The sequence below is a fragment of the Natator depressus genome, chromosome 1 (genome assembly GCF_965152275.1).
Source record: "Natator depressus isolate rNatDep1 chromosome 1, rNatDep2.hap1, whole genome shotgun sequence".
Taxonomy (NCBI): Eukaryota; Metazoa; Chordata; order Testudines; family Cheloniidae; genus Natator; species Natator depressus.
Window position 1 is genome coordinate 149,246,615 of NC_134234.1, and position 27,021 is coordinate 149,273,635.

General features: G+C 43.5%; 1 protein-coding gene across 1 annotated transcript; it reads right to left on the bottom strand.

The window, feature by feature from the left end:
- Window positions 1-12,154: 12,154 nt before the first annotated feature.
- Window positions 12,155-20,403, bottom strand: LOC141983271 (zona pellucida sperm-binding protein 4-like). Its single transcript, XM_074946234.1, has 12 exons — window positions 20,211-20,403; window positions 19,682-19,803; window positions 19,497-19,599; window positions 18,038-18,193; window positions 17,385-17,572; window positions 15,686-15,783; window positions 15,132-15,262; window positions 14,393-14,582; window positions 14,162-14,309; window positions 13,189-13,267; window positions 12,678-12,794; window positions 12,155-12,300 (listed from the first exon to the last, which is right to left on the bottom strand). The coding sequence occupies exons 1-12, from the start codon at window positions 20,401-20,403 to the stop codon at window positions 12,155-12,157; spliced, it is 1,671 nt and encodes a 556-aa protein (XP_074802335.1).
- Between the last annotated feature and the right edge of the window lie 6,618 nt (window positions 20,404-27,021).

Below are 27,021 nucleotides of genomic sequence, written 5' to 3' on the forward strand. Positions count from 1 at the left end.
TCCAAGTTCTCCCCAGTATCTGTTTGGTTTAGGCATCCCTAGCTGTTAAAATCTACTGAATCAGGACTATAGAGCTGTGTCTCTCAATATTTCCAGACTACTGTACCCCTTTCAGGAGGCTGATTTGTCTTGCGTACCCCCAAGTTTCACCTCACTTAAAACTACTTGCTTACAAAATCAGACATAAAAACACAAAAGTGTCACAGCGCACTGCTACTGACAAATTGCTCATGTTCTCATTTTTACCATATAATTATAAAATACATCAACTGAAATATAAATATTGTACTTATGTCAGTATATGGTATGTAGAACAGTATAAACAAGTCATTTTCTGTATGAAATTTTAGTTTGTACTGACTTTGCTAGTGCTTTTTATGTAGCCTGTTACAAAACTAGGCAAATATCTAGATGAGTTGCTGTACCCCTTAAAAGACCTCTGTGTATCCCCAGGGGTACGTGTACCCCTGGTTGAGAACCACTGCGATAGAGAATATCTTTTAAGTTGTGGATCAGTGACTCACTAGATGACTATGGCTCCATTTTATCTTGTCTGTTTTTGGAGGGGGCTACATGCAGCCACCAGGGGTTGTCCTGCAACCACAATAGCATCCTGGGCGGAGATGGGGGAGGGGGCAAGGCAGCCCCTCTTCCTGGCTTTAGCTGTGGCACTCTGGCGGCGGGCTCTGTGCTTCAGCCCCCACTCTCCCAGCTTCATCTGTGGGGTTCGGGCTTCAAAAATCACCCCCCCCTCCATTCCAGCCATGGGGCTCTGGACTTCAGCCCAGGGTGGTGGGGCTTCAGCAGGACTGGCCTTACTGGGCACCATGGTCAAGAGGCAAGGAGCGGCGTGAGCCTGGGGTGTGAGACCGTGGAAGGGAGCTCAGGGCAGTGGAGAGGGAGCAGCGGGGCCTGGAGGGGCGTTGGGGAAGCTGGCAAGATGGTGGGGGCCGTGGGAGGCAGCGAGGACTAGAGGCGACGGAGGTGGGGGACGGACTGGGGGAGGCAGCAGGGGACAGGTGCATCAAAATACAACTGAACATTGTTTTTATTATTGAGTCTGCAAAAAAATCCCAAACCCTTACATAAATGAATTACAATGATCTGGACATGTATATGTGCATATTTACTTATTTTTCCTAGAGTTAATTAGGTATTTTAGGAATATTTGTCAGAGCAGTCACCCTCAAGAGTTGGTGGCTGCACTCTGAGGCCACCAAAAATTTTGTTCTGAGAACCCCTGATGGTTTGACCGCATGCACATTGCAGGCCAGAGAACCTCACCCACCCACTGCTGTAACAGACCCCTAACCCCTGGCTGAGTTATTGAAGTCCTCAAATCATGATTTAAAGACTTCAAGTTACAGAGGAATCCACCATTTACACTAGTTTAAACCTGCAAGTGACCCCATGCTGCAGAGGAAGGCAAAAACTCCCAAGAGTCTCTGCCAGTCTGACCAGGGGAAAAATTCCTTCCTGATCCCAAATATGGCAATCACTGAGCATGTTGGCAAGACCCTCCAGCCAGACACCTGGGAAAGAACTGTCTGTAGCAACTCAGAGCCCTCCCCATCTAGTGCCCCATCACCAGCCATTGGAGATATTTGCTTCTCTCAATTGCAGATCAGGAATAAAGGACTTTTTTAAAAAATTGCAACATAACGGCAATGCCTGAGCATTAGGGGCATCAAAACTTTTCTTTTGATGAGACCTCTCTCAAAATATGTACAATAGAGTAGACCTGATTTTGCAAAAATGAAGCAATCACATTGATACAAAACAGGCAAGTCTGGTGTTTTTCGTAGTAAAGTTGTGCTGCAAACTAATCCAGGAAAGATTGTCTTCTCATATGTACTAATGTACTAAATTGTAGGCCTAGTTGTTCTAAAACTCCCGTGTCCTTCCTTAATGAGGCCCATAGACGTCTGAAACCTGTCTTTGTAGATATAGGCATGTAACCCAGTGAGGGCATCTCCCTTTTTCATCAAATCCTATTCTTTTTCTTAGGAAGCTTATAAGAAAAGAGTGGCCTACCCCTAGGGCAGAAACTTAAGAGAAAACCTTCCAGTAAAGAAAAATAGAAGCAAGGGGAGGAGCCATAGAATCTGTGTCAGGAAGGAGATTTTGATATTGGACAATAAGATGTTGATAAGATGGAACCATTTTGTGATATGTCTTAAAAAAATAAAGCAGAAGATTCTCTTTGTGGGGAGGAGGCAAAGAGGAGGTCTTTGTGGGGGAGGGGAGGGTGTTTCTCTGAGACTCCGTTACTATTTCCTGCTTGTTCTCTTTCTGCCACTACCATCCTCTGGCCTGCACCTAACTGACCCAAAAAAGGCTGCACGGGCTCCTTCGGAACCCTATCAATGCTGCTTCACGCATTTGGATACCTTGGCAAACTTCCTTGTAGAAATCATGGGTGAAGCCTTGACCTTATTGAAATCAATCAGAGTTTTGCCGTTGACTTCCATGGGGGCAGGATTTCACCCTGTGTGGGCCCTAACTACAGCAACCGCCAGCTGGGCAGCAATTGATGCCAGTGGCATTTAAAAAGAAAAGGATGAAAGCAACTTGTTCTGCTTTTGTTTGTGTGTAAGTAATGCAAATCCATGGTTATCGTTTATATAATGCTTATTAAAGTTAAGATGAGAAGCTTGAGAAATGAGTGACTTTACCAGTAATCCGTACTTCCATGCTATAACCCATGGGAATAGAAATCCACTCTATTAACATGAAGAATGTTTCTTTGTTACCTTGTGTTAAAAGACTGGAGCTAACTCACCCAATAATGACTGCAGTGCTTCAGACTGCAAAAGCAGTTGGAAATCTGATGAACACTGACCCTATAAGAAGGTCAATCTGTCTGTTAATGCGTAATTTCCTCATTCTTTCTGAAAAGAAATAAATTTCCGTTATCTAATCTATTGGTTATGGGACCTGACATCAGGCTCCCATTGAGATTAACTGTTGATCTGTTGTCATAACTTCAGTTCCTAGAAATTACCAGTCTTTGCAGTGTGATAGGTAAACATTCTATGCAAAATATTGTGACTGAATGGCTGATAGAAACCATATAAAGAAACTTGGGAACCAGTCAGCTCGGAATGGGGAGAACAAAAATAAGAAAATGACAAATAATTTTAAAGCTGCTGTAGTGGTATGCAAACTCCACTAATATTAAAGTAATGAAGTGGTTTTAATAGGACCAAATGTAAAAAATTGAGTTACTTTCACTTAGTACAGACAGAGGCCCCAATTCTGCATGCAGACCCCTATTGAATATTTACAAATATCAGAGTTGGGGACAGAAAAGACACAGGTACCAGAATGTATATTTGGCTAATAAGAATATTAATCCAAGTACCCAAATTATAGGACAGACACTGCTATTTAAAGAGACACCATCTTGAAATCAAGTCACTTTATGAAAGAGTAAAAAATACTTTGAGGTACTAGAGCCCTACCCCTTTCCTATTTATTAAAATGTGGTTTTTGTTTCTGTTGTGATGACAGAGCACAGGGAAAACGGACTGACCATACACAAAGAGTCAAAGTAAAGAAACTGAAAAAAGATCTTTTTCCTCTAATATCTGTTATAGTAATGTTAGTTGTAAAAAAAAATTAAACAGAAATTTTATTTAAGTTCACAATGTCCTTTTCTAACTGATTGCAACAAAAGCGCATCTCTGCTAATCTGTTTTCTTACTATTCCTGTGTTTATCACTTCAAGTATACGTTAAACTCTTGAGTTTTTCATAGCCAGTCTGCAATGTTATTTGTTTCTAGATCAAGTGTGTTTACAATAATTATTTTTAAAGTGCAAGTCTAAAGGGACAGGTATGCTAAAGTTCATGTATTTTAAAAAAACACCCTTAATTGTTTTGTTGATGATACCTTGGTATTAAAAAAAACAAACTGATGGAGTTTTTGAAAACCTAATGGAGAGCAGGAGACAAGTTCCTGGGCAGTAGCCCTCCCTCGGGGTGACTACAGTGATGCTGGAACAATTTGTATAGTGGGAGTGCTGAGAGCCATTGAAACAACCTGTAGACCTTTATATAATGGAAACCACTTCAAGTCACGGGGTGCAGCAGCACCCCCAGCACTCCTACTTCCAACACCTATGGGTGACTATGTACTCAGAGCTTAGAAGCAGTCTACGGATTTTAAGCAGGGTAAGTACCAATATCATTTAGTGTCTCCCCCACCCCACCAGATGTTCTGAAACTGCAGGAGCACAGATAAACATCCAGGCAAAGTGGGGAAGTTTAAGGGGCTTTTTCCAGCTGGGCTTATGTCCAAGTGTCCTTATAGGCGTGAGAAAAATTGCCCAAATAAATAGATGCCCAAGCACCTGTGTACACACTGTAACCATTCTAATACTTGCCCTCATGTTAGAGTTAACTCCCACAACATCCCTTTCTCTCATTTATTCAGGCACTTGTGCAGTTTGTGCCTATCAAGTGCAGGCAAAAATTTGCAGAAGTCGGGGCTATGGGCTGAAAATTTAACCCTTTGATATGATGAATATCCTCCTGAATTGGGAGTGGGTGTTTCACCTTTCTTGTCAGCATTACTCCCCACTTCCCCCCAACCATTCTATTTTTTTTTGAGAGAGAGCTGTGTGGTAGCAGTTTTCTATACCTCACCATCTCTAAGAGTCAAGATGGCAGATAAACCACACAGATTAAAGGTAAAGCTAAGTTCCTATAAGAGCAGGGTGACCTCTGTGCTAGTTGTTCTGAGGCTGGAAGCTGTACTAGGCCCTCAGATACTTTTGTGATGATCACAGTATGACGTAGCTGAGGCCTGGCCTGAAATGAGTAACTAACCCGTGGAGGGAGGCCTCATTACTTGGAGGATAGAATTAGTGAGGTAAGCAGATCATTAAGCTGAAAACAGAATGTGCTAAATGAGGTAAGTAAATAGGTTAATAGGCTAAAAAAACACGTTTGAGCCAGCTAAGATAAGAGGGAGAACAGCCAGGGAACCATTTACTAACAATGGACAAGAAAAACCAGAAATGTAGAGATGAGATAGAGTAGGGTGAGTGTGCCAATACATGGACAGAGCATGCTGCACAGGGATTGGTTCCTGAAATATAACCAAGCCAATCCCCAAACCTGTGATGCAATGTACTGTGTAAATGTATATAAAGGAAGAGGTTTACTATGTAACTGTGGGTGTATGCCAAATAAAGGAACTTGAGTGATTAACTCTGGAGTTGAACTGAGTATTTTTTGGATCCCAAAGAACAGGATGGAGCATTCTCAGAGAACTGAACAAGGTGTTCTGGATAAGCCAAGTCAAAAAAGTCTTGAAGGGTATCCCAACATATAAATACTGTACCTAGCTAGATAGGCCTCTTTCTAGAACAAAGAAACTATAAAGACTCAGGGTGAAACTATGAAAAACTCTAGTCCGCGAGTTCTGGTTATAGGTGTCTATGCTGTGGAACATCCTACCAGATGAGATCTGACTGAGCCCTACTCTGTGTTCAGGTCGAAATACAAGTTCTATCTTTTTACCAAGTGCTTGCCTCAAAGACAAAATCAAGAGACTCTGTTAGAGTGTAGAACTCCTTCCTTGATGGTCTTTGATATTTTCTTGTCTTTTTAATTTTCTGTACCAGCACCTAGATAATGATTAGCATCACCTTGTAAGTGCCTAGATAAACAGATTCAGTTAGTGAAATTCAAATCATTCAAAGCAGACCTTTGACTCTTCCACCTCAGATGCACAGAGGAGGGACAGATGGTATAGACATCAGTTTCCTTGCCTTACTGACTTCAGGACCTTCGTCTCAGAATTTTTCGCAGCAGTATACCTAATATCTTCAGCCACTTCTGCCATTGGAAGGATTTGGGCTATCCTAACCATATACAAAGCTTTCTCCAGTCTCCTTGTCATCCTTCCCTTTCCCTTCTGCTCCTTGAAGTGCCTCCAGAAAAAGAGAAGCACAGGTGAAACAGTACAAAGTTGAAATGAACATTTCAACGGAGTCTTCTATTTTGACTTTTTGTCATGGGAAGCATTAGAGTTGAAGGAATCAGATGAGGGAACCTCCAGAACATTTTTCCTCCTGAGTTCTATGAGCCATGATTAAAGAGTTAGCTTCTATTCTGGGGCTTTAGCTCAAGCAAACATAATGCAAAAAACAAAAGCTTGAGAGAATACCTACCAACAAACTCCAGCAAGGAGCCATTGATTCCACTAACACAATGGTTCCCAAACTGGGGTTTGTTAACCCCTGGGGGGTTCGCAAAATGTTACTGAGGGTTCTCGGGGGAAAAATTCCCTAATGGTGGACAGAGCTGTCCCTAGGGACCCCGGGCAGCACGGGGCCAGCAGCCCAGAGCCCCTGGACTTCCAAGATCTAAGCAGATCAAAGCAAGATATCTATTACACTGAGGAGATTTAAACTTCAAGACTCCTTATAAGAAATGGAAAGGGAGGTGGATTTTTTTGCTGTTTTAAAAATTAAATAGGCAGCTAGTATTTTTTCTAAAATTATTAGGAAGAACAAGTTTAAGCTTTGTTGTAACGTGCGTTGTGTGCCTGGACTGCTCAAGACCTGAATGCTTGTGTAGGAGGAACTCTTTGAGCTGGCTTCTTAAATACCTTCACGCTGTTTCACATCTGATACTCCTTGATGAAACATAGGAGCCTTGTCTTATAACAGGCTTATTTAAAGTGATACAAGCTACGAAAGTGAGATCTTGGAACAGTGTTGCTGTTTTAATAATGTAATAAAAATACTATAATAATAAATAATAATTAATAATAAATAGTGTGTAGTAAGCATGATATAAACAAATTTTGTATTTCCAAGATCACTGCTTTTCTAATTTATACTCAGGTAAAGGAGAAAATCCCTGGAAATATTCCTTTTTAGGAGGGGGTTCGAGAGACTTGACATTTTACTGAAAGGGGTTCACAGGTTGTTAAAGTTTAGGAACCACTGCCCTAACAGGATGACAGGTGTGGGCCAGAAACAAGCACATGACACAGGCAAGATTATCAGTTATGGACCTGTATCTCATCTCTGATTCTTAAGAAAGTCATGTCTGGTCTCAGCAGTAGCTTTCTTTTACACAGAGCAAGCAGCCTTGTCTAATAACCATGCTGGGTTCATGTGCTCTTAATGTTCCCTTGTTCCCAGGAGGCTGCAGCACTGTCTTTTCCCTTGGCCTCTCTGGCACATTTCTGAGGCATGGATTCTGTTATCCCTTCATGGAAATGGGGCCTTACCACACAGTTGTCCTAGGCTCTGGTGCTGACTCCCCAGTAACTGAAGCGCACCCTTGCCCAGAGTTCCAACCTCACAGGGTGTCTTGGTTCACAGTTTAAATCCTCAGGGCCATATGACCAGTGAAGCAAACGGACACAATTAGGCTTTGCAAAGGTTTCTAAACACAGTTATTCTTTACTTAGACTGTACAAGAGAGATACAGATCCAGAACCTGTGTTTCCTCACCATTCTGGAGCATTCTTTGAGGTTTTGGTCAGAATCCTCTGGGGTGTCCAGGATCCTTCTCCTGCAGCTCATGCTTCACCTCCAAATCATGGAATCCCCTCTCCTCCCGCCACAACGCTCAGCTTCCTTTGACTTTAGCTGATACCACAGTTAAATAGGATCCCTCTGCTACAAAAGCATGCTCTTCTCTCCTGCGCAAGCTTCCTGTGTGTTCCCCCTCAACGTCTCAGGCTCTATGGCTTTAAGATCCAGTGTTAGGTTCTTTGTTCTCATGTTTGGGGGATTTTTCCTCTCATCAAACCCTAGCTTGGCAAACAAACTTGGGTGAGCTGGTTTCCCTGCTCAGGCAACCCTCTTTGGCATACTCCTTGTTCAGTCAGACCAGTCATGAAGGTTAATGCCTCTCCGTTGTCCCAGGTCTGGGGGACATGTGACACAGCCCTGACAGAACATGGCTGACTCCACATCCACTGGGGCATTCCATGATATAGCAGTTTCTAACATCAACTAGAATTAGTAAATCATCCATAGACAGATGCCCCAAATAACCACATGAGCTACTCATTGTAACTGATCTGACAAAGTTATTACGACCAACTATTCTCCTTTGTTTAAATAAAGAGAATTGCCCAGACATAAACCATTATACATGCATCCGTGACAGTTTGCAGAGTTAAAAATTGATTTGGTAATGTACTGAATCTTGTACCAAATTTGTATTGTCTTGTTTGTCATGCTTTAAAAAAACCACAAAAGTTGTTTGGTTGTTTACAGGTCTTTTATAAATAAAACCTTTCTTCAAGCCTCCCCTGAAGTTTATTTTTGTTTAAAAGTTTATGATTTAATGTTAAATACATGATAAATTAACTTCACTTTAAGACATCATAGACTTTCATATCTATTCAATTTGTTTGTGTGTTGCTTGCTGACACTACCCTCTGAGTTGGAAAAATAGCTTTCCCAAATGACGATATCCATTTCCATTAAGCAACATACTGAGGTAAAGCAAAATCTTCAGGATAGCAGTTTTCAGTTGCTAGAATAAAGTGAAAAGTTGGTAAAGTAGGCTGAGCAAGGACACTAGTCCAAGGGAAGAAACCAATCTGAACAGGATTTAATTTGTCTACAGGCCTTGATTTCATTGCATTGCTCAGTGGGAGTCCCTTTGTAGTGTCACTTATCTTCCTCCTCCTCCTCCTTCCTGATGGCCTGTAAATATGTTTCAGAGGAGCAGCCGTGTTAGTCTGTATTCGCAAAAAGAAAAGGAGGACTTGTGGCACCTTAGAGACTAAATTTGTTAGTCTCTAAGGTGCCATAAGTACTCCTTTTCTATATGCATTTATGGTGCTTTATGAATAATAGTGTTAGGGGCAGGGTGTTTTCTAACCATCCTGTTGTACTTCTGCTACATAGGTTAAATATTCAGTAATGTAGAATCTAAGAGAATTTGCTGATGTGTGCACTGGAGTAAAACTGAATTAGGCTTTGAAAGGCTATAATTACTAATGGTCTCCAAATAAACAACATTCTCATCTGGATGATACAGGAAGGAGCTGTTTGCCAGATAATTAACAATCCTGCTGAGCTTTCATATATACTTTGTGACCAAATAAACAAAAAACAGTTTTCTCCATCAACGTTTTGAACAGCCAGGGTGTCAGGGGGAAAATCTGGAAGCAGTGGAAACTCTTCTTGGGCACAAGGCAGTGGGTTAATTTTTCATTATTGTAATGCAACTACTAACTCAGAGCAGAGCAAAATGAACTAGGTTTTTTTTGGGGGGGTAAGGGGAGACACATGGGCTGCACAGTCACTATCTCATGAGGCTCTGGGCTTCATCAGCGCTAAGGTGTTTGCTTCTCACTTGCTGACAATTTCCATAGCGTAAGATTGCTTTCTTCACTAGAGTGTCTGTCTGCCATGAGTGGCACCCTTTGTGATGTAATACACCTTTTGGTTTCAGAGTGGTAGCCGTGTTAGTCTTTATCAAAAAAAAGAATGAGGAGTATGTGGGGCACCTTAGAGACGAACAAAGTTATTTGAGCATAAGCTTTTGTGGGCTAAAACCCACTTCATGGGATGCATGCAGTGGAAAATACAGTAGGAAGATATATATAGATACACAGAGAACATAAAAAAATGGGTGTTGCCATACACAGTATAATGAGAGTGATCAGTTAAGGTGAGCTATTAGCAGGAGAAAAAAAATTTTTGTAGTGATAATCAGGATGACCCATTTCCAACAGTAGACAAGAAGGTGTGAGTAACAGTAAGGGAGGAAAATAAGCATGGGGAAATAGTTTTACTTTGTGTAATGACCCATCCACTGCCAGTCTTTATTCAAGCCTAATTTAATGGCGTCCAGTTTGCAGATTAATTCCAATTCAGCAGTTTCTTGTTGGAGTCTGCTTTTGACGTTCTTTTGTTGTTGTATTGCAACCGCATTTGTTCCAACCCCTCAGACAGAGACAAACATCTACAAGATCTCTATCAAGCATTCTTACAACAACAACAGCCACCTGCTGAAGTGAAGAAACAGATTGACAGAGCCAGAAGAGTACCCGGAAGTCACCTACTGCAAGACAGGCCCAACAAAGAAAACAACAGAACGCCACTAGCCATCACCTTCAGCCCCCAACTAAAACCTCTCCAACACATCATCAAGGATCTACAACCTACCCTGAATGACGACCCATCACTCTCACAGATCTTGGGAGACAGGCCAGTCCTTGCTTACAGACAGCCCCCCCCCAACCTGAAGCAAATACTCACCAGCAACCATACAACAGGAATCTATCCTTGTAACAAAGCCTGTTGCCAACTGTGTCCACATATCTGTTCAGAGGACATCATAGGGCCTAGTCACATCAGCCACACTATCAGAGGCTCGTTCACCTGCACATTTACCAATGTGATATATGCCATCATGTGCCAGCAATGCCCCTCTGCCATGTACATTGGTCAAACTGGACAGTCTCTATGTAAAAGACTAAATGGACACAAATCAGATGTCAAGAATTATAACATTCATAAACCAGTTGGAGAACACTTCAATCTCTCTGGTCACTCAATTACAGAGCTAAAAGTAGCAATACTACAACAAAAAACTTCAAAAACAGACTCCAACCAGAAACCGCTGAATTGGAATTAATTTGCAAACTGTGCAAAAAAGGTTTTTTCCCCTCCTGCTGATAATAGCTCACCTTAACTGATCACTCTCATTATAGTGTGTATGGCAACACCCATTTTTTCATGTTCTCTGTGTATCTATATCTATCTTCCTACTGTATTTTCCACTGCATACATCCCATGAGGTGGGTTTTAGCCCACAAAAGCTTATTCTCAAGGAAGTGTGCTAGTTTAAGGTGACACATGTACTCATTCTTTTCATTTGGTTTTTGTCACCTATCTTAGACCTCATTGCAGCATGTAAATAGGGGCAAGTGCTTGCTTGGCCCTTGTGTGTTACGCAGCATGGACTGAGGGCAGTACAGCTGAACCATTATTCTGTTAAGTATAAAGGGCTGTACTGAGTGATAGTAGCAGCACCACATTGCCACTCCACCCCCCACCACTAGTTATTGAAACTAAGAATATGCACACAGGTAATTCTCCTCCTTCCCTCCCCCCAAATTTAAATCTAATCAAGAGTGACTGACATGGGTGTGGGGGGGTTGGTATGTTAAAAACATAATTGTCAACCTACAAATTAAAGTTGTCTGTGCAACTTTAGCCCTGTTGGGTATATTATATGACTTAAATTGGATACATTCTCTTCCCAGCCTCCCCCCTGGCCCAGGCTCACCTATTTGTCATGTCACCATCTTCCCCCAAGTCAACTATGATCCAGTGACAGATGAGAAACGTGTTTGGTGAAGAAACTAACTTAGCCCCAGGCAGTAGGTTTTTGTATAGTTTCTTCCTGCATTTAAGCTTTGTAGTGTCCTCATACCAGAGGAGGTGTCTACTAGTAGAATGCTTGGCCTGTTCTGCCAAACAAAGGGCAAAACCAGACTGAGGAATAAGCTTGATGACTCAGTGGAATTTGTACTAGGACAAGATGGTCTGACTGACCCTCTTCAAGCCCTCTCACAAGAGGGGCCTGAATGAGCATGACCAGGATGACCTCACTACTGCATTGGAGTTCACTGTAAGAGATGGAAATATGTTTCATGCTCCAAGAGCCAAAACTCAAACATTAAGTTTGACAATGTTGCTACTAGTTGGGTAGTCATAGCAGAGTGACCTTTCATACCATTTTTTGCACCACAGTGGTCAGGATTGTGTCCCCCTAGCCCAAGGCAGGTAGGACAGGTAATTAGTTCCTTCCCTGGAGAGAGTGTTCAGTGCTCCCTTCTATTAAGCCATCCACCAATGCACATGTTAAGTGCTTTCAGAAAGACAGAAGCATTATAGGCACATACTTTTGACAAAGCCATAAGGCATCAGTTCAAACTGAAGCTGAGCTGCATTAGTTGATTGCCACTACAAGATACCAGCTATGATCAAACCAAGGCAGTCTATGTTAATGTTAGCAGAAAATAGGGGGAGTGGGTGAAAGTTTCCATTAAAAACTGCTTATCCTTTCCACCACTTATCAAGTTTGCTTTCCACACCTTAGGAGGTGCTGGGGTGGTCAATGAAGAACAAGAGAGCATAGGTCTTGAATGCTTTTTTTTATTGAGATATACTAGTTTTACTAGCTGAATTTCTCCTCCATCTCCACCATGCAGCAGCCAGGAGTGACATGGACAGAGTCCCCAGAAGAAGTGCTCCACTGGCCCAGGCTAAAGTCCAGGATGCTTTAGTGTTCAGAGGCAAGCCTGCCGGAAGAGAAACTTGTTACTAGATATGCTCCTAGCCTGCTCTGGGCAGGACTCATGTGATCAGACATGGCCTCTTGCCCCCAGCCTCTTACTGCTCAGGACAGACCACCACCCTCAGCTATGAGGATAAATGTTGCCTCTGAGTCAGATGCCATTTCAGATCTGGCCAGAACACCCATAGGATACAGCCAATAAGGGTGAGTCACAGTGCCAGAGTTTCTGCCCTGGCTCAGTGCAGATGTTCAGGGCCACCAGTTGTGGTGAAGATCCCCTTGAATTGATCTTTGTACTACTGGACAGCTCATCTTATGGAGCACCTACCCTTAAGTCCAGAGGTTTTAGACCTAGACCTATACCATGACTCAGACACCTACCCAATTTGTTCATGGCAGCTTCTCTCTTTGGCCTGTCCTGGAGGAGAATCACAGGTCCCCTGCTGGTGATGTGGGAAAGGCCATCCTGAAGGTGCTGCTCAGAGCTCCTCCTGCCCCCTGTAAGGCAAGCAAGAGGTTAGCTGTGAAACCCACCATACTCCCACACCACAGAGTTATCCTGTATCTGGAGGGAATCCAGAGTTGCCTACTCTGGTCTCCATATCATAGTAGGGTAATTCATTGCTCAGGGATTGAGTACAACATCCTTTCCCATTTGGGAGCCAAATTTTCATAGATCAGCTCCTGTCATCCACTGCCACGGGAAGTGAAAAATGTAATTACTCCTCTGTATCACAGGGGGTTTGTACCCAGAAGGGAGAGTTCATGACAGGAGCAGGTGAAGAGGAGGACATGCCTAGTTCCTCAGAACAGGTTTAGAGAAAACAGTGCCTGGCAGGCACTGTTATTCCATCCTACAGGGAGAAGGAGGCAGAAAAGCTAGGATACTCACGGGCTGCAGCTGGGCAGGAGGTGGTGCAGGATGCTAGCAGGGAGGGCTGGCACACTGAGGCACTGCAGTGCAGGTACACCTAGGAGAGAAGTGAGGTGGTTAGGGCCCTGCTGCTCTTGCAGTTCAGAAGGGGTACTGGGGCAGCAAGCTCCCTACAGGTTTAGTGGCTGCCTTTGCATGCTTTGTCATGATGCCCTGCTTTTAAGGGTGTGAGGACGTTTAAATTGAGGGAGCCCTCTTCACAACTGAGTGCCTTGGTGATAGTCAATGCATTTCAGGGTCACCCCTCCCATTCAGGGGAAGATGGCAACATCCTGAGGCTCTGGAGTTGCTCCCCCACCTTTGCAAGGCTTGCTCAAGCACACCTTGAGGAGTCTCATCCTGCATGGATATGTTCTACCTAAACCCTTTCAATGGAAGGGAGAGAGAGTCTGGATGAGACCAACACTGGGAGTTGTAAGCTATAGAACAGCAGGTTAGACAAGGAATGTCACAAGTAGACGTGGTTAGGAGGCCCTCCTCCCCCTCAGGAGGTTTTACCCAACACTTCAGGTTCGCCTTAATCTGTAGTCATGCATCAGTTCAACAATAAACTCCATTTTTCTATGGGAATGGATTGCCTCATGGGAGTTGTAGTTCAGATGCCTGATGCCCTCCCCCCTGGACTGGGCTCAGCTCCATGTTTGTATAGCACCTACCCTCTGAGGCTATGGCTTGGTATAACATGGGACTCATTTGGAACACTGTGCCTGAGCTCTTAGAGCAGAGATACAGCCCTGTGCATTGAGAGTGGTTTTCCCCTCTTTCCTAGGAAGAGCGGATAGCCTAGTTTAACTGTCAGCAACTAGAGAAGAACCAGTCTCTCACACATGTAGTAATGGTTTTAGAGCCCTGGCCCCTCCCTGATGCAGGAGCCAGGAGGGGAAGCCAACACCATGATATGGAAGGGTCACTTATTGATTAGAAGTCATACTGGGCCTGTAACTGTCTGCTGGGAAGCAGAGTCCATGAAGGTGAAGGTGCTGATGATGAAGCGCTGGTAGTGAGATGGGAACTGCAGCCCTGTGGCAGCACCCACAGGCACCAGCTGGGTTTGGTAGTTGTCTCCTGTATATGGGCACCTAGGAATGAGGAAAGCAATACTTAGAAGGGGTCCTACACTCCCCAGCCCCCTGTGACCCTAAACTCCCAGGGTGTCACTCACCCATCCACCAAGATCGGCCACTGTGGCTGCTGCTGAGGATTGGCACTGGGAGTGGCCCAGCACTGGTGGAGAACTAGAACCAAGTTTGGGTCAGTTCTCTGCAGCATCCGGACCTCCACATAGATGGGGTCACGCAGGACCTTCACCACAGGGTAGTCTCTGTCTGCATAGTAGGATCCATAACCCTGCTCTAGAATAAGCCAGATGGACAGGAGTCACTCCATGGAATTAGATGTTTAGTCCAACATGTATGGCCTGCATCCACACAGAAGAGGCCCAACTTCTCAGTGGCAGGGGTAGAAGGGAGAAAAGTGTTTCCACTACTTTAATTATAACCCAGAATGAGAGAGGACAACCCTCTAGGGTGGTCCTGTAGTCTCCAGGAATTAAAGATTAATCTTGATTGTATTTCTGGATGTTTCATCACATGACACCAACCAAAATTGGCAACCCTACCCAGAATACATTAGCAGAGCTGCCTTTTCTTCCTAGACAGAGGCAAGAGAAGAACTTCTCCTATAGACAGCAGGAAGTTCATTTAACCCTAAATACATCAGTGTGATGCCATAACCCCATGCCAAGGGTGCTCGGTCTTCTCTCCCACCCTCACCTCCCTGGACCCACTCCATACTACATTTAGCCTCCCCTCCCATTAAGGCAAGAGCTCAGGCATAGACCACAATCCTGCACCAAGTAGTAAGAATGAGACCTGCCCAGGGGCTGAAGAAGAGTTAGCTACCTGTGGCAATGCGCAGCTCCAGTGTGAAGGGGCCAGGCTGGGACACAGCAGGGGGTGGTGGCAGGGTGAAGACTTGGATGCTCACAGGGAGGAAGTTACCACTGGCAGAGTAACTACAGCGGACATGCAACCTGGGGGAGTGAGAGAAGCCATCAAGTGTGACAACTAGTCAGGACTAGCCAGCCACTGGGGACATTTAGTTTGGGGGGGTGTAGATGGGCACCCGCCAGGAGGGAGGTCATGAAAGCTGTCAGGAACCCCTCCCACCCAGAAGGGGAAGGCTGCAGCCCAATGCCCCCTTAAAAACCCAGCCATTCTGAATAAGTATCCTCCCACATCCTTGAGCCTTGGAGGAGACAGGCCATGAAGTGAGTTAAGAGAATCCAGGATAGTGGGGGAGTCACTCTGCAGCTCCTGGTAACTGCCATGTAAGGGTTGGCTGGAGGAATATCTGGTCCTAAACTTCTGACACTAGTAAAATGATCTGAACAGGGCTCACTTGAGAAGCAGCTCTACAAATGCAGAGGGGATTAGGAGTGAGCCTCTGTCGTTACCTGAAGGTGCTGTCCCGGGTGATGGATCCCAGACTCCAGGTTCTCACATCCTGATCTGCCACCAGTTCATTTTCATACACACCCATGGCCCCATCCATCTGGAATGGAAGATCAGTCACAGAATCATAGAATATCAGGGTTGGAAAGGACCTCAGGAGGTCATCTAGTCCAACCCCCTGCTCAAAGCAGGGCTAATCCCCAACTAAATCCCAGCCAGGGCTTTGTCAAGCCTGACCATAAAAACTTCTAAGGAAGGAGATTCCACCACCTCCCTAGGTAATGCATTCCAGTGTTTCACCACCCTCCTAGTGAAAAAAGTTTTTCCTAATATCCAACCTAAACCTCCCCCACTGCAACTTGAGACCATTACTCCTTGTTCTGTCAAGAGCTACCACTGAGAACAGTCTAGAGCCATCTTCTTTGGAACCCCTTTCAGGTAGGGGAAAGCAGCTATCAAATCCCCCCTCATTCTTCTCTTCTGCAGAAGAAACAATCCCAGTTCCCTCAGCCTCTCTTCAAAAGTCATTGTTATAGTCCCCTAATCATTTTTGTTGCCCTCTGCTGGGCACTTTCCAATTTTTCCACATCCTTCTTGTAGTGTGGGGCCCAAAACTGGACACAGTACTCCAGATGAGGCCTCACCAATGTCAGATAGAGGGGGAATGATTGTGTCCCTTGATCTGCTGGCAATGCCCCTACTTATACATCCCAAAATGCCATTGGCCTTCTTGGCAACAATGGCACACTGTTGACTCATCCACTGTAAACCCTAGGTCCTTTTCTGCAGAACTGCTGCCTAGCCATTTGGTCCCTAGTCTGTAGCGGTGCATGGGATTCTTCCGTCCTAAGTGCAGGACTCTGCACTTGTCCTTGTTGAACCTCCATCAGATTTCTTTTGGCCCAATCCTCTAATTTGTCTAGGTCCCTCTGTATCCTATCCCTACCCTCCAGTGTCTACCTCTCCTCCCAGTTCAGGGTCATCTGGGAACTTGCTGAGGGTGCAATCCACACCATCCTCCAGATCATGAATGAAGATATTGAACAAAACCAGCCTGAGGACCAACCCTTGGGGCACTCCACTTGTTAACAGCTGCCAACTAGACATGGAGCCATTGATCACTACCTGTTGAGCCCAACAATCTAGCCAACTTTCTATCCACCTTATCCATTCATCCAGCTCATACTACTTTAACTTACGAGCAAGAATACTGTGGGAGACTGTCAACAGCTTTGCTAAAGTCACCACATCCACTGCTTTCCCCTTATCCACAGAGGGAGTTCTCATCATAGAAGGCAATTAGATTAGTCAGGCATGACTTGCCCTTGGTGAATCCATGCTGACTGTTCTGATCACTTTCCTCTCCTTTAAGTGCTTCAGAATTGATTCCTTGAGGACCTGCTCCATGATTTTTCCAGGGACTGAGGTGAGGCTGACTGGCCTGTAGTTCCCAGGACCCTTCTTTAAAGATTGGCACTACATTAGCCTTTCTCCAGTTGTCCAGGAAATCAGTCAATGACCCCTCAGCTCTGCCCCTTTCATATAGCCAGGTTGGGGACAGATTAGAAGCCAGATAATTTCCCAGTAGGGTTTGGCATGGGATCAGTTTTAGGAAGGGACCTGCCAGTGCACCTGGTTCTTGACCCACACAACCCTGCTGTTCCAGTCTAGTTACCCCATCTTGGCCTCCCAAACTTTTACCTGGAAAGTAGTGCCACAGGCAGAGAGTGGAAACTGGAACAGGACAAAGGCATTGTTCTTCACCACAGGGACACAGCCAGCACTGCTCCCACTGGCCAGATGCACAGAGTCCAGGATCAGGGGTGGCAGAGTCACATCCCGAGAAATCACAATGGAGAACTGGCCATCTGGAGTGCACTGTGCTGTCACTGGAAGTGAGCAAGTGACAGGTAAGACAAGGCTGGGGAAGTCTCTCCCATCTCAGGGAGAGAGTCTTAAACAGTGGATTGGAAGGCAATAGCTTGTTGTAGATCTAGGCCAGAACCCCACCAAGGTCCACTATACCCCTCCAGGGGACCCAAAAGGGCAAGTACTAGGTGCTCAAAGGTACATTGACAATGGACTCCATATTGGCCACTGCAGCTCCAACAGGGAATGTGGTCCGGATTCTGGGCCATGAGCCTGGGTTTATACTATAAATGGCAAAAAACACTGAGAGTCTTCTTATGTGTGGAATGTTAGTCTAATATCAGGGTTAAAAGTAACTAGCACAGCACAAGGTATGTTGCAAGCCCTATTTAGCCTTCCATGCTAGGCTGGCCAGCCATTCCATGCCCCCTTCCCACAATGATTACAGTCAGCTGTATTGGCTATTCATGTGCCTAAAAACTCACCTGTATTGCCATAGTAACAAGGCTTCAACCTATCAGTGGGATTGTAGCAACAGCCTTGTTCTTCGCAGTCTCCCTGTGTGATAGGCGGAGGCATGCAGGACAGTCTATCCTGGCTCTGGATGGCAGCACAGACACTGGGGCTTGGAGCATCCAGGGCTGAAAGAGACAGCTGGAAATTCATAAGGAGATCAGAGCAAGAGGGAAAGAAAAAACCAAAACACAGGTGGGGCAAGATGAGCCCCTGAGCATATGCCCTCCTGCTGGGGCTGGGGGCTTGAGGGTTGCACTCTGGACCCATGCAAGTTTACAGAGGCTCAGTTGCTCTGAGGACCATGGTCCAGGGTCTTGAATACCAGGTGAGGGGCTGCCTGCCTCCTATCCCCAAATTCTAATCCTAGCTTTGGCATAGATTTTCTGTCTCCCTGCCACAGTCTTCCCTATCTGAAGTGGCAATGCTTAAAATGGTCTACCTCAGAGGGATGTTTGAGGATTCAGTTTATACAGCACTGCAGACTAGTTAAAATGCAGTGGTGTGGGTAGCTATTATGCAAGACAGATGCATCCAGCTCAAAAATACTCTGAGAGGCTTGAGTCCAAGACCCAGTCTGCATAATTCTAGACTCAGACTACATTCATGCATGTTAACAAAAGGTTGAGTTCTTTATAACTAGGACATCCTGATAAATCTGAGAGTTTGGGGGAGAGGGGGAAAAATGAGACACAGGTGCTGTAGGTTCTACTACAGCCTAGAACAGTGATACTCAGATTGATGCTCAAGAGCTGCAAATGGCTCTTTAATGAGTCTCCTGTGACTTTGCAGTGCATGATATTAAAAGGCTGATTTAATCATCAGGATGCTGGTACTATGTTATTAAACAATTGTAGTTAGTAAAATATTTGGATGGACATACACATACCCTTAAATTCATCTAGAGCAGAGCTCTGGTAAATACTTTCAACCCCCCTCGAGTTTATACCATGGGGGTGGCAGAGAAGAAAGAAAAGCAGCTCCAGGAAATACTAAGACTTTAAGGTAGGTAAGTAAATGAATTTACACTACTAGGGATCTTTTGGGTAATGTGGATTGCTAATTTGGCTTCTGAACCACTGAGGAGTGAGTATAACTGGCCTAGAACTCCCCAGTCCATGACTTGGGTCTCCAGGTACCAATGCAATACAAATACAATTAAATCCAGGCTCTGAGAAGTGCAGCCAACCAGAGGCATGGTGGGGATGCACACTGGCAAAGGAGGATGAGCAGGAACTACGATGATTGTGTGTGTCACTGGTCCCATAATGATTACCTTGCCACAAGGCAGAGACAAGGAAAACAGATGGGCCTTCTCTGTGTAGGCCTCCCTTAGTGTAACTGGAGCAAAACAGCCATCTTTAGAGAAAGGATTCACTCACCAGTAGTCAAACAGCCAAGTGTGTTTCACAGAAGACACTAGACTCTTACCTGGCTGGGCAGTGGGGCATCTGAGCACCTTCTCTTCATGGAGAGCCCTGTGCCCACCTGCATCTGTCCCTTCAATCCTAACCACCATCAGGTAATTGCCATTCTGTAGAAGAGAAATCCACAGGAGTCAGGACTGTTAGAGCAGCATTACAAGAACCCTATGCAGGCACCACAAGTTCACTCACCCATTTGTAGATGTAACAACCATCATAGGAAGCATCAACTTTCCTGGAGCCATCTGGAGTCTCAGACACCCAAACCCCACAGGTGGAGTCATTCTGCAGAGTGTGAGACCGACCAACAGTATCTAGGGAACCCCAAGAGGCAAGAACGAGGAGGTCAGTATACAGTACAGAGGAAAGTGGGTGAAGGAGTTATTTAACTAGCTATTAGTAGTTCTGTATCCGCTCCCCTCTAACTTCCTATAGGGGATAGAGTTTGGGGCTAGTCTTAGGGTCTACAAAAAGACTAGTAGAAGAGTAGCATACAGGCACCTAACCCTCAGAGGCTATACCTCTGAATAGCACTGTTATAAGCAGAAACTCTTGACTCATGTAAGCAGTTACTCAGTTGCATTAAAGGATGAGCTAGCTATTAGACAAGACTTGGATATCAGGCCACAGAGGAGCCAAAGAGCTTCTGTTCCTTCTCAGTGTAACCACATGCTAGTATGGGAAGACACTGCCAGGTTCTTACAGCCTTACTCTCACTTACCCCAAGCAGTCAGTTCATAGGACATCCTTCCCTCCTTGCTTGGAGGTAGAGTGAGCTGCAGGCTTTTCCTGCCACAGACTAAGAAGCTAGAGTTCTCTAAAAAAACATCCCAAGTTCCCAATACTAAGGAACAATACAACACACACAAGAGCACAGCTCCCAAAGGGCAGCTATTCTGCCCTACACTAGCCATACTGATTTCCTAGCAGCAACCCATAAAGCACTTACTCTTAGCCTGGCACATTTATATCCCAGAGGCAGCTATGATTGGGCAGAGCCCAAGTGATAATTCCTGCAGTAACAGGTGAAACTAGCCTAACCCCTCCCCAAGTTCTATTAACACCCTCCCAGAGCCAGCACCTGGGGGTGTTCAGACTTATCACAATCCTTTCCTTCTGGAGCTGTAACTTTGGTGGTGGGACTGAGCTGACTGGCACCTCGCAGAAGAAAGCAGGTGTTGTAGCTGTGTTCATGTCCCTTTACTTATGAGCTTATTTTATTATTTGCTATTAGAGCCCCAGTGAGGCTGCGAACCATTCTCCCTTCTTGGAGTTTGTTTCTTCCTGCTCCAAACTGTGTTGCTGAGCCTTCCCTTGCTGTGGAATCAGCCTACCCCTGCTCTGTGATTGGAGCATCCCATGCTGCTAGGCCATCTGCCAGGCCGACACTAGACTTCATTCTCCAGGGCTGTCATGAGCACTAAGTTCGCCACAGAGCATGAAGTCTCCTCTGGGACAGATACAATTAGTCACTGCTTGGTTCACACAGTGGGCTAGCAGCTCCTAGAACATGACCAGGTTACCTGCATCACATATGTGCAGCTGGAACAGTGAGGGTCTGATCTGTCATTGCCCTAGTTACTAAATCATAACAGAAGTGTCTTACACCCACTAGGGTACATGGCTACAGGACAATGGAGAATGAGGCCCAGAGAACCCAGTTCCAGTGGGAACTGGCTTTAGTTACTCTTTGCCCTATCACCTTCCACCCCAGGGGGAGCCCTTAGTCTACTAGAGTCTATTAGGTTTATGGTGACATTAAGCTCACTTCTATCTCCTTTAAGCAAACGTGGAGCCTTTGAACTCCCTGTGGCCACGTGGTGGGAGGGAGGGGTCATATGGAATATGTGATGTGTCTAGGACTCTTGTGTTTCTAATGTTTATTTAAAAATATTTAAAAACAGAAATGTCATCATGTGAGACCATACTGACCCCCATCTTGGGTCACTAGCAGTATGGGACCTTTAGATCCACAGCACAGTCCTCTACCACTGGAGCAACTGAAATCTCTAAGTGGCATTTAGGTGCCTAAATCCCTTTGTGGATCTAGCCCAGATAGATTCAGGTCAAAAGTATCCGCTGATTATTAGTGCCCATGTTGAGATGATTTTTCAGAGTACTTAGCATTCTATAGCACTTAAGATATTCAAGCCCAGCTCCCATTGACTCCATTAGCAACTGTGAGTGTTCAGCAGTGCAGCAAATCAGACCCTAGTGTCTCAAATCAGGCACCCAGTAAAATGAGAAACACACAGTTAGTGACCACCTGTGAAAAGTCTGGTTTCAGTGACTTGCCCAGGATCACACAGGAACTCTGTGGCAGAGGTGTTGATAGATGCTAATTCTCCAGCAGAGCATTCCACTCTCTGAACCTTTCTGTTTCTGCTGTCCCCTGCCTTTTTCTCTACACACCTTCCAACTTCTGCAATAAATGAAGCAGGCTTCCTACATACAACAGTCTCTTTCAGTACTCAGCCATGTTCATCCCTACAGCAGGTCCATCCGGTGCACTCAATGAGGCAGGAGTTCTGTGGAACAAAATAGTATGTGATTGTGTAATTAAGGACTATGTCATAATTCACATGTATAAGATGGGCAAATGAAGGTTGCACAGGCAACCTTAATTCAAGCATATCCCAACTTGAGTGCTTGATTTTACAGCCTTAATAATGTTCTGTTAATGTAATTTGTGTGTGTGTGTGTGTGTAATACATTGTAAAATTAAATTTTCATTTCAATAGTCTCGGTTATTTTATTTTATTTCTTTAAAAAGGGTAATGTAATCGTGTGTTACCATATTGCCCTCTAGTAGTGAAAGCCCTTAGGAAACAGTTACAGATTCCTGATTGACAAGATCTTTCTTCAGCCAGTATCTGACATTTTATACAGACATGAGCTGGGACACTAAGGGTCAAAATGTTTCCCTTTTGAAGAAGAAAGTGAGTAGGAGAAAATAATTGTAGTATATCAGACCTACCTACATTTGATTAATTTATACTAGATATTGCCCTTTAAGTAATCAACATTTCTCAATTCAGATCTGGGTGTGGTAAGAGTTTACAGTTCTGTGGATTTGAAACACATGATGAATATTCAGGCAAATAACTATCCAAATCTAGGCCCAGACCACATCATTTTTTTCTTGCAATCTTCTTACTTCTACCTTTCCAATACAGAACAGCTTTCAAGCCAGTTCATGGCGTGGAATCTCAGTGATCTGGCTCGCTAGGAATAGTGGTTCGAGGCATAACACTTTGTGTAATGGAATTGACAAACCAATGCTTAATCTGAAATATAGTTCTTCAATAGATTAGACTACACAACATCCCCAAATGTCAAAATAACAAAGAGACCAAATATCATGTAACTCCTGTCCTGGATTCTCCATTCAGTTATGATTATACTCAGCAAAGAAGGTTCCAAAAGGAAGCAGTATGATTTACATTATATTGTGACACGTAGCATGTAGGTGAAGTGCATGCCACAACCAAAGATGGCATGCCATGAATGAGAAGACTGTGTCACTCATGCCTTTCACTGTACTGCGAATGATGTCACCTATCACAGGGTGCTGCAATTGCCTCTCCTTCTGCTGTTTGTCATCTCCATTCTGCACTGTTCTCACACATACTGTTCTGAAACAGTTCAATACAATAGCCGGCTTTCTAAAATTTTCTGTTAACATCCAGTAATTAGTATTAGTTCCTAAGTGTGTTAAATTACACAGGGATTAAATAGTTACATGGTGAATACTATGAACTATGAAAGGGACACTGTCAACTTGACATTTAAGAACCAGTACTTTCAGGCATTACATCTGTTTTTGAGAACCCCCTGCCAAATCTGGGGGGTTTCCAATTGCATTTTCTTATCTACCTATGATACTTATTTGGCCCATGTAACCAAAGTTTCTGAGCACTTCACCATCTCTTATGCAGTTAGCGTCACAGCTCCCCTGTGAGATAGGAAAGTACTATTATCCCCCTTTCTCAGATGGGGAATTGAAGCGCAGAGAGACTAAGTAATTTGCCCAAAGTCACTCAGGAAGTCTCTGGCAGAGCAGGGAATTGAAACTGGTATTCTGCGTTCCAGGCTAGTATCATTACAACTAAGCCATATTTTATAACAGGCTTTTCTCTCCTCCTTTCTGTGTGAAAGACCCATCCAGCAGGGGGGAAGTGCCTATCTAGGGAAAACAGTAAAATTGACTATATACAAAGTGCTGTTAGTTTCACAAATGGAATAAAGAGAATTTTTGTTCTTAATGATTTCAGTTGCAGAAGTTTTCAGCTTTACAGCTTGTCCATCCACTTTAGATGTTCTTTTTTTCTGAAAGATTTTACATGTAATGAAAAAACATAATGGGGAATACCACTAGTATTTGCCTATTTATACTTCCTTATATGTAGCTGTCATTCCACTTTAGAGTTGAAAGAGGATTTCACAATCAGTTACAGATTCATCTTGTTCACAGGGTAATGTGCAGAGAGCTTCTTTGGGACCCTGATTCAGCAAAGCATTTAGGACCTGATCCACAATGCATTGAAGCCAGTAGAAAGACTCTCCCTGACTTCAATGGGATCAGGCACTTAGCACATGCTTATCTTTAAACAAATGTTTAAATCTAATCCCATACAGCAAGGCACTTAAGCATGTTCTTAAATCCTCTTGAAGTCAGATTTCAAAGTTAACTGTTTTGTTGAATTGGGCTTGTGATGTACACCACCACCTTTGAGTGAAGCCATGACCCATTGTTTCCGATATGAAAACTATGTGGACCTAATGATGCATACTTTGTCTAGGAGATTGGCAGTATTAAGGCAGATTGAGTTTCTGTGTGGAGTCCCTGCAGCAGAGTCCCTTTGCATGGATTTTCAAGTGTTGAAAGCTGCTCAGCGCTTTTGAATGTTTCTCTTAGGGTACGTCTACATGTCGAGCTGGAAGTGTCATTTTTAGCTCCAGGAGACATACCCGTGCTAGCTCTGATAGAACTAATGCACTAAAAACAGAAGTGTAGCTGCAGCAGTGCAAGTGTTGGGAGGGGCTAGCCACCTGAGTAGGTATGTAGAGTCTCAAACAGCTATGTACTTCTTCCACTCATGCTGCCACAGCTACATTTAATTTTAGTGCACTAAGTTGATCAGATCTAATGCAGGAATGTCTCCTTGAGCTGGGAATAACACCCCCAACTTGAAGTGTAGACACACCCACAGTCAAAGTAGAGATGGATAAGCAGGTAGTGTGCAGGTGAGATGGCCCAAGTGTAAACTAAATACAATAAATTAGCACACGGGTATCACCATCCTGTAGAACCTCACTAATTTGCCCTAGTGAATAGGAGACCCATTACAAACAACCTAATTTTTCTCATTAGTTTGTGAACAAAGACAATAAAAAAAAGATAATGCAGCAAAACATTTACATTGTTCATTCCTTTTGCAAACTGAAACATAGTTCTGATAAGATCACAGGGGAGTACAATTTTGTAACCCTTGCCCACATAATGGAACTGGGGCCAGGAAATAATCTCTTACCAAGTCTCCTATGTGTCACATCCTTATTACAGTGTGGTGTAAGGATTATATTGGTACTAGGTTGGGATGGCCTGCATTATTATAATATGCCCCCTCCCCAATTCTTGTCCATAAACCACTATACAGTATCACACCATTATGTATTCTGTATATCACATATTTTACTGAAAAAGTATTTCACAAAAGTTTTAGAGTGTTGATTAAAATGTGCTTGGAGACAATCTTTTTTTTTTAATCTTTCCACTTGCAAGCCTGGTACCTTATTTACTGTAAGTCCAACTATATAAGGCTCAGAGCAGGAGGAAAACGAAAGCTAATACATATCAAATACCTCTAAAGTGTCCTAAAATACTTTTTCTATCCATCAGAACACACACATTAAGATTTCTTATGTTTAAAGTCCAATATCTCAGCACCTACCAGGGCTAGAAGCAAGTACAGTTTATCGTATCCTTTACCCCTGCAGTGTACTGTATTGAACCTCACACCAGGCACTGTTCCAGGACTGCATACTGTATTTTAGGACTGGGTAATGTTATGAAATAGAAATTCCACATTTGAGGAGGGCTGAGGTAGACAGAAAAAAATTTATGGCAGGTTGATTTTTTTATATGGCAGCTGTTTAAGTCGATCATAGGTTTGGAATGTTAGAAGTAGTCCAGCAGAGATGGATTGCTGGGCAGAATGCAGGTGAGGTAGTCAAAATGTGTACACTAAATGCAATTTATAACATGGCTATCAGCACCATCTGTATGTAAGTGTATAGATAGATTGATAAACCTAGAATAGATATATATATGTATATATATAGTACATCCCTTGTATTACATATATATAATGTAATACAAGGGATGTACTATCAACATTTTAAACAAACATTTATATTTTAAATTCCTCAGAGTGGCCATAGTTTCCCAGTGAGTTTCTAACTAAGAGAAAACAGAAATACAGTATACTCAAGATTCAGCTTTGCATTTTATGTTTTGCATCTTATAAAGCTGTTTGATTTGATCATTTTGACAGTTTTCCCCATATGATGCAGAAGTCTCCATCTGGAAGAAATATTAACTTGTCTCCCTTGTACATAATAAAAAAACAGTGATGACTGGTTTTATGCCTACAAGCAGAAAAACTCCTGTGTTGTTCTCCCCAGATGTGATGAGCACACTGTCTAGAGGAATTACACTGGAGTGGTCTAAATAGCAATAGAAAATATGACAATTTTTATTGGCCTCATTTCTCATGTTTATCTTTTGCTATGGTCCCAAACTGCTATTTGTTGTTTGTCATTGTTCAGAATACCAGAAACTGAAAAGATCTCTCTCTCCAAAATTACATCTATATGTAATATAGATATAAAATTATACCCATATGTATTATACATACATGTATATAACAGCCATAAATATAATTTTATTTATTTATAGTGTTACCTAGGCATCTTTTAAAATAAACGTGTTTTTTTTATTTTTGATGTCCTTATAAGTATAGTACATCACTGACCAAAGTGTTTATTTCATTACTCACTCAAGGATAGGGGAAGTTCAAAGGGAAAATTCAGTGACTCTCGAACAAGTCTTTATCTTAGATTGTCTGATATGTAATAGTAATATTTCACTCTTATAAAACACTTTTCATGTCTAGATCACAAAGCTCTTTACCATAGCTGGTTGAAAAATGGTAAGATCTTTTGCAAACATTTTCAAAAATTTTCACAGCATGATTCTGACCAGCTCTTCTCTTTACGGAGGAAGATAAATACTCTCATCCCCATTTAACAAGTGGGAAACTGTTTCAAAGAGAGGTAAAGCGACTTACCTGAAGCACACAATGAATCACTGGCTGAGCTGAGAACAGAATCTCATTCTTCTGATTCCTAGTTTAGTGCCCTTGTCATAAACATACAGCTAAGGGTAGCCTAGAATTGTTCCTTATTTGTGAGGGGTTAAGAAGCTCAAATAGCCTGGTTGGCACCTGACCAACAGGACCAATGGGGAG